The 8,044-nt window shown below is 40.8% G+C and overlaps 1 protein-coding gene across 1 annotated transcript in view; it reads left to right on the plus strand.

Moving 5' to 3' along the window:
- NRTN (neurturin) overlaps nucleotides 1-8,044 on the plus strand; it is a 234,470-nt gene that overhangs the window by 191,715 nt on the left and 34,711 nt on the right. The window contains exon 2 of the mRNA XM_082255465.1: nucleotides 7,373-7,595. Coding sequence (XP_082111591.1) covers nucleotides 7,400-7,595 — 196 coding nt within the window. The 5' untranslated portion in view covers nucleotides 7,373-7,399. The remainder of the gene's footprint in view (nucleotides 1-7,372; nucleotides 7,596-8,044) is intronic.

Here is an 8,044-nt window from a genome sequence, read left to right on the forward strand (position 1 = left end):
CCTGTGCGATTTTCATTTTTTGCGATATTAATAAAAAAAAGCAACAATTTTGAAAAAAACAACAATATTTTTCTACTTTGACAGTTAAAAAATACCCAATATATTCAATTTTTGTCATATATTTAGGCCAAAATGTATTTAGCTACATGTCTTTGACAAAAAAATTCTCAATGAGCGTATTTTTAACCGCTTTAAGACCGGAAGATTTTACCCCATTCCTGACCAGGCCATATTTTGCGATTCGGCAATTGCGCGGTCGTGCAATGCTATACCCAAATTAAATTTATTTTCTTTTTTCCCCACAAATAGAGCTTTATTTTGGTGGTATTTGATCACCTGTGCGATTTTTACTTTTGGCGCTATAAACAAAAAAAGAACGACAATTTTGAAAAAATAACAATATTTTTCACATTTTTTTATATGAAATTCCCCCCAAAAAAATCCCCCATGTAAAAATCAAAATTGTTTAACATTTTAGGCCAATTTGTTTTCTGCTACATATGTTTAGTAAAAAAAATCGCAATAAGTGTATTTTGATTGGTTTGCGCAAAAATTATCGCAGCTACTAACTACGGGAAATTTATGTCATTTTTATTGTTTTTTTTTTTTTAACTAGTAATGGGATCTGGCGGCGATCTGTGATTTTTTTTGCGGGAATGCGACATTGTGGCGGACAGATCGGACCCTTGACTGACATTTTTGACACTTTTGGGGGTACCAGTGACATTACTACAGTAATCAGTGCTATAAATATGCACTGTTACTGTAAAAATGACACTGGCAGGGAAGGGGTTAACTTTTATTGGTGATCAAGGGGTTAATGTATGCCTGGTGCTTACTAACGTGTGTGGGGGGAGGGGACTGTGTGACACAGGCACAGATCGCAGGTTCCGCTATGCTGAATCCTGTAATCTGTGACTGCCTGTCACATAGGAGATCTGCCCGCCTTGTTTACACAAGCAGGCAGATCTCCACACTCGATCCCTGACGATCGGGGAAGATCGGCGGTGATCACCGCCGCTCCTCCCCTGGCCCGACTCCCGCTGTGACTGGATATAGAGGGAGCACGCCGCCCACAAGGGGAGGAGTCCAGCGACGTAGGCCTACGTCGCTGGACGATAACGAACCACTTTGCCGCAGTAGGCTCAATGTGAGCGGTCGGCAAGTGGTTAAAGACTGTAGTCCATAAATGGTAACTATCAAACTTAACTGAACTTGAGCAGTTCTGCAAAGAAGAGTGGGCGAAAATTGCAAAGTCTAGATGTGCAAAGTGAGTAGAGACTTATCCCAACAGACTAGAGGCTGTAATTAAAGCAAAAAAGTGTTTCAACAAAAAACTGACATAAGGGGGGTGATCCTTTTTCCAACTCAGTGATTCTGTTTTTGAATCTTTAGATTTTGTTCTGACAAGTTGGTGTTCTATCTTTTACTTGGATGTTAAAGGTTGCGCTAGTAAATCCAGCTGGATAAAACTTAAACAGTCTGTCTTCTATTTTAAAGGGAGGTGATTCTTTTCTATACCCACTGTAACTGCAAAAGAAGACACAGTGATTTATAGTGCAAGAACTTAATACTCTCTTGTATTGCATTAAACACATTTAAGTTGTATATTATTTGGCTATGATTGCAAAAATTGGCGTGTGCTTCCATATACAGCAGCCTAATTCAAGGGTGATTGCTACAAAATTAATTAAGTTATCGATTAATTAAGTTACAGATTCAATATACATATAATATGTAAACTCATAGGCAGTTAGTGATGTAATACTCTATTATATTAGTTACTAAACTATATTACAATGCTTTTATGTCTTTATTTGTCACTTGTTCTAAATTGTTTATATGGATGTTATTGGGAATTGATGACAAATAGAAATTGTTTTTATCTAAACAGCTGACATCAATGAAATACCAAGATGTGGGCTTTATAGAACAAGGCTGTTAATTCAAAATGTAACAATCAGCCTAGGTCATTTCTGCATTTTCACACTTTGGTAGCAGGAGGGCCAGAGGCTACACATTGGGACACGGGAAATTGTGGTGTCATGTTGTATACAGTGGATGTGCTGGCCGGATGTAATATTTCTGGTGGTACTGGGACATACCCTTCAATATAATGTCTTCTTTGTATGCACATTTTTAAGCAAAACACATTCAGAATTGTTTTTTAATGTGCCATGCAAGTCAGTGTTGTTTATGCCAGACTGAAGAGGTTTAGTCATGCCCTTTGTAAAAGTGTACAGAATGAAAAGATCACACAGGAAAACACATTCTCTGCTGTTTTTGGTTAATGGACAAGAATGGTCTGATCCAATATTTGTGGGCAATATGACTCATGTGAGCATTGTCTGCAGTGACTTGGATAGGAGTGGGCAACATAGGGGTTTTATAGACTTGGGAGTAGTTTAGGAGACAAGCCTGGGTTCTCCTCAGTTTGTTCCTGCAGTTTTGATGCTGCAGTAATATCAGGTATGTTCTTTCTTTGTACCTTGCAGCCATTCATATTTCCCTGTCCTTTTCGCACCCTTCCTACATTTGCTCAGAAAGGGATGTGAGAAAACCCCACACCCCCATATAAATGCATTGCAGCAGCATATTACCATCAGTGTTTGCCTGCACAGATCTATGCATGATGTTTCTTTGGGACAGAGTCTTTGCTCTATTTTATCTTCTTACTTATCCACATTTATAGAGCCTAGCATTTTAGCACAGCTTGAACCCTGAGACATCTGGTTCTGCCATCAGTATGGCAAGGGAGATGTCAGCAAGCTCTGCTACCCAAGCATGGTAAGCACAGAACTGGATTAAGGACAACTGATGCACTAAGCACAGCTCAACAATGGTGCCCTCCTCAGCCCCTCCATTTCTTATGGAATCTATGGGGCTTGTTTAATGAGATCTACTGACCAGGAGACCAAGGTAGGCAAGCCTCATACAAATCTATAGGTCTGTAATACACTTGCGTAGCCAGGAGAGATAGGACATGTGGTCCGGGATGTAAATAAACAATGGAGACTGCAGTAGTTGGATCTCAATAAGTATATGTAGCACTGCCCCCCTAAGGACTGCTAGATGTTCACTGTGCGTGTCCCCCTGGTTACCAGCACACAGCTATAATTAATGCAATTTTCTTACATTCCTCTTGGCTCTATCTCTTCAATATTCAGTCCAGGGGTATTTGGTTGTTTTATTGTTTATTTTGTGATGGGGATAGGAGAAGGAAATAGTGGGATACTCCAATTTAACTATTCACAGTATTTGAGGACTTCTATCTTCTCTACTTCATGTTTAGGTATGGAACAGCCAGGCTGTTAATTCATCCTGCCACATCAGATGAATAGGGATTAAGTCTCTTGTTTTCCTTCAAGATGACTTGGTGGACAATCTCTTATCTTACCTTCAGGACACTCTCCCTAGCATCCTCTTCCTGTTGACACCCATCCACTGACTATCCTATGAGCAGGGGTAGCCCCCCCCTCAGGTCAGGCCCCTTGACACGAGTCCCTGTACTCACGATACTCCAGCCACAGGGTCTCCAGTGTCTCCCCTCTCAGTCAGCTTCCCTGGACCTCTTGGTTCAGCTTCTCTCAACCGCTGCTCCGACCCTCAGGAGGACCTCCTGCATCTACATGGCACCTCTACGAAGGAGGAGACAGCCGTCCCCTCCCTCCTGGACTCCGCTCTCCAACAAAAGACCCCAAACACGTGTGCTCCTGGCTTTTATACAGTATCCCAGCATGCATCAAGGCGACCTGCCTTCTGCCAATCATCAGGACTGTATCAAAAGTCTATGCACCCATTGTCAGGTTTCCTCCCACTGTCCAACATGCCTCCTTATTGGACCAGTGTGAAACACTCTCCAGACTGAATGAATCGCATACTGAGCACAATGAGCATACCTCACTAACAGATCCTGCTCTCTGGTAGGCAGAGAACAATATAGATTTACCTGCAACCCCTCTGGTAAGCAGACAGAGCTCAAAACCATACTCTTCCAATAGCACCTACCTAGGAGGGTGCTACATGTACATCTGCGGAGGGGGGCAGTGGGATCGCTTAGCTTATGGCAAAGGGACAAAAAGAATAAGTGCACTTTGCTATAAAGCATAGCTCCCAACTGTCCCTGATTTCGAGGGACTGTCCCTGATTTGGAACAAAGTCTGATCTATATAATTGAAGAAACAAACACCAGGGAACCCAAAGTTCACCCCTAAAGGAAGTTATAAGGGAGAACCAACAACGGTGTAAAGTACAAAAATTACTTTATTGAAATTTTTTTTTATCAAAAACGAATGTAAATCTAAAACCCCCAAAAAAACCTCAATGTAAAAACCACGCGGACAATGTTGTCACACTAGGCACAGATAAATTTGCCCCACATGCACACATACATACCACCGGTTGACAGGCTAATAAACTGATATAATAAATATTCAAAACAGCCTAGGCGTTTCTGTGATAGAGATTCCAAATCAGGGAGCTCCCAGTTTACTAGAACCTAGTTCCTCATGTAATGATAGACAGGCTACTCCTTTCAATATAGAGAACCCGTGTAGTGTAGTGCAGTTGATAAATTGTCTTTTTGAGATTCCTTTAATAATTCCTATGGGTGAAGGGATACAAGAAGTTTTTGGGAGGTTTTAGATTTATATTTGTTTTTGATCTGAATTTTTTTAATAAAGCAATTTTTGTACTTTACACAGTTGTTGGTTCTCCCTTACAACTACCCTTAGGGGTGACCTTTGGGTTCCCGGGTGTCTGTTTCTTTATGTTTAGCCTCAGTTGTGGAGGTACCCCTTCCTGATTGGACGAATCAGTGAGTTGACAATCAGTTAACTATCCCCACTTTACTTCAGTGTGTTTAGGCCACAGCATTTTTGTTTTTATTTTTAATTCTACCTGATCTATATAATTGTATATAAAATGCACTATTTATCTTTCAAAAAGTGTTTCCCAGTGCTAAACCTTTCATCCAAGTTCTAAATTGCTTCATTTGAAAATTCTAAAAGTCAATACAATGGAGTAGTAGTGGTTAAAAATGCACTTGTGGGTTTAACCAATATTATACAATTCTCCCAATTTTTAGCGCTGTCACACTTTGAATGATAATCGCGTGGTCATGCAACACTGTACCCAAACACATTTTGTTAAAAAAATTTTTTACACAAATAGAGTTTTCTTTTTGGGGTATTTATTCACTGCTGGATTTTTTTTTTTTTTTTTTGCTAAAAAAAAAAAAAAAAAAGACCAAAACTTTTGAAAATAAAAGTTTTTCCTTGTTTCTGTCAGTAAATTTTGCAAATAAGTAATTTTTCTCCTTCACTGGTGTGCATTGATGAGATGGCACTGATGGAAACTGATAGGCTGCACTGATGAGGTGGCACTTATGGGCCCTGATGAGGTGGCACTGATATGCTGCACTAATGGGCACTGATATGAGGCACTGATGAGCACTAAAAGGCGACACTAGTGAGCACTGATAGGTGGTACTGATTGATGAGCACTGATAGGTGGCACTGATGGGCACTAGTAGGCAGCACTGGTGGGCAATGAAAGGCAGCATGGATAGGCAGCACTGATGGGCAGCGCTGATGGACAGCACTGATGGGCACTGATGGGACAACACTGATGGGCAGCACTGAGAATCAGGCACTGATGGGCACTGAAAGGCAGCACTGAGTGGTATCATGGGCACGCAAGAATGGCCGTTCTGTGGTGCCATCATATGACATTGTCCCAGAACGAGAGTGTCACCCCACCACCATCATTTTACTATACGGCGGGCAGAAAGTGGCTAAGGGGGCATGGCAGGGGGTGTGTTCTATGCCTACATACTTTTGCTAATGGGTGTCCCTCATTCCCAGCTCAGAAAATTTGGAGGTGGTCTGTAAAGTGAACCTTTTGTTTAAGGGCATGATAACTAGTGGATATCAGCAAACATGGCCTGAGACATGTGTGCATTCACAGCTGTAATGCCCATAATAAAAAATTGTAATATCTTACTAGCTGTTCTAAGGAGGTGATAAATAATATCAAGGACAGCAGGCAGTTTGTCTTGTGTTCTTGTGTTCATAGAGAGGAGGCAGTGTGATTTACTTTGTAGATCATAGCCAAAAAAACCCAATCAGTCACATTAAGAAGATTTATTAACACTACATCAAACAAAGCTGTAACCAATTATCACTGAAGAAAGCCTTCTTGGTGTCAAAATTTAAAATAGCTTGCTTTGTGCCTTACATGGGATATCATTTATTCTATTCCAAAACTGTTGCGACTTTAAAGTGAAAGCAGTCTTTCAAAAGCCATAATACCAGCCATTGGCTGCTCGCCATTCCACAATGCAAGGACAGACAGCAACAAATGGAAAAGTGAAATTCTATGGCTAGAGGAAAGCACAGGCAGCAGAAAACATTAAATATAGAATCCAGTGGCCACAGACTGCCTGCCCTCTCAAAATAATGAAAAATTGTTATCACTTCTTCCTAGCTAAATAAAAGACAGCCCCTCCCACAGTGAAGTGTTCTTTTTTTTTTGGTCATGCTCCTGTTGATTGCAGTTAGTAAGTACAGTACTTTGGTTGCTGCAAGTATATTCCCCCTACCGCACCGCCGCTCCATGTTCAGCCCATCATGAAGTTGGAAGACTCTGAATGTTGACGTGAGGTAGGCCAGGAAAAGGACCATCAAAAAAAAAAAAAGGGTGAATTCTTGCATTATTTCAGATCTTCAATAGGGAGGGTTCGCCGCAAACCCATGGTAGCCGTGAACGAGAACCACATCCTGGTGGCCAGGAAAAGGACCATCAAAAAAAAAGGGTGAATTTCGGCATTATTTCAGACCTTCAGTAGGGGGGATTCACTGCAAACCCATGGTAGCAGTGCACCAGAACCGCATCCCTACTGGTTATGTAATATGCTGGGTCCTAAATTATCTGTCTTCCTTACTGCAGAGTGGATGGATCTGCCCACACCACTGCCTGGGTGACATAGACACTTCCTATTGCCTGTCAAGCAGCAGGGTCCTCCCAGAGGATTGCACACTGGTCAGCACTAACACAGACTGCAGCCAGCCAGGGACATGGACAGCAGACTCAAAAATCTGATGATTGCAAAAAATGAATTGCTAAATGATGGGAACTTGGGGGATTGTTATGCATCCAGAGATGGACTTCCATTTTAAAGTATAGAGTGCATACTGTGTTTAGATTAGCAGAAACATGCTCGAAAAAACAGATTTTAAAATGTGCCAGTATCCTTAATGATGCTGGTAATATAGTTTTGTGCAATGTTTGCAAATAACCCTACGCACAGTAACATACGATGCTTTACCACTATATATATACTGACATTGGCATGTGTATCTGTCTTTTGCAGAGTCTCAATGCCTTGATTGTTCTTAAGATGAAGGTATGGAAGAGGACAGCTCCTTCTTTGATGCTCCTCTGTGCTGTGTTGTCTCTACTGGTCTGCACAGAAGTCTTCTTCCGAAGCTGGAAATTCAGTTCAGCCTCATCTCGGTCTTTAACAGGTTTGTCAACAAAAAGACAGCGGAGATTCCCAAGAGCAACAGAACGCAAGCCACCAATGATTACCCAATGTAAGAGCATTATCTTCATTCTAATCCGATCAAGTACTTTGATACCAATATACAAACCATACCTTTTCTCAAAACTTTTTATTTATTTAGGAATAATTCAAGATGTAGTGCTATAAATAAATATTAGAGGCCATTCTTCCATTAAAACATTTTGGAGGATGGCATGCTGATTCCGTACATTTTAGAGCACTACATCCTCCTTCTGTATCAATGATTTGTGATAAACATTGTCACAACTTTGACAAATGAACATGGCATTAATTTAATGAATGGTGCACTTAGAACTTGGAAGTCAAAAGCAAGTTTCCACCTGGCATTGAATGGAAAAAACAATTAACATAGATAGGACTTGGCAGTAACTCCAACTCTGACAGCAAATCTATTATCGTATTTACATTCAAATTGGGTGGTTTACTTCTTTATACAAAAACCAGACTGAAATCTCAAAC

The sequence above is a fragment of the Pelophylax lessonae genome, assembly GCF_965119305.1.
Source record: "Pelophylax lessonae genome assembly, chromosome: 1".
Classification (NCBI taxonomy): domain Eukaryota; kingdom Metazoa; phylum Chordata; class Amphibia; order Anura; family Ranidae; genus Pelophylax; species Pelophylax lessonae.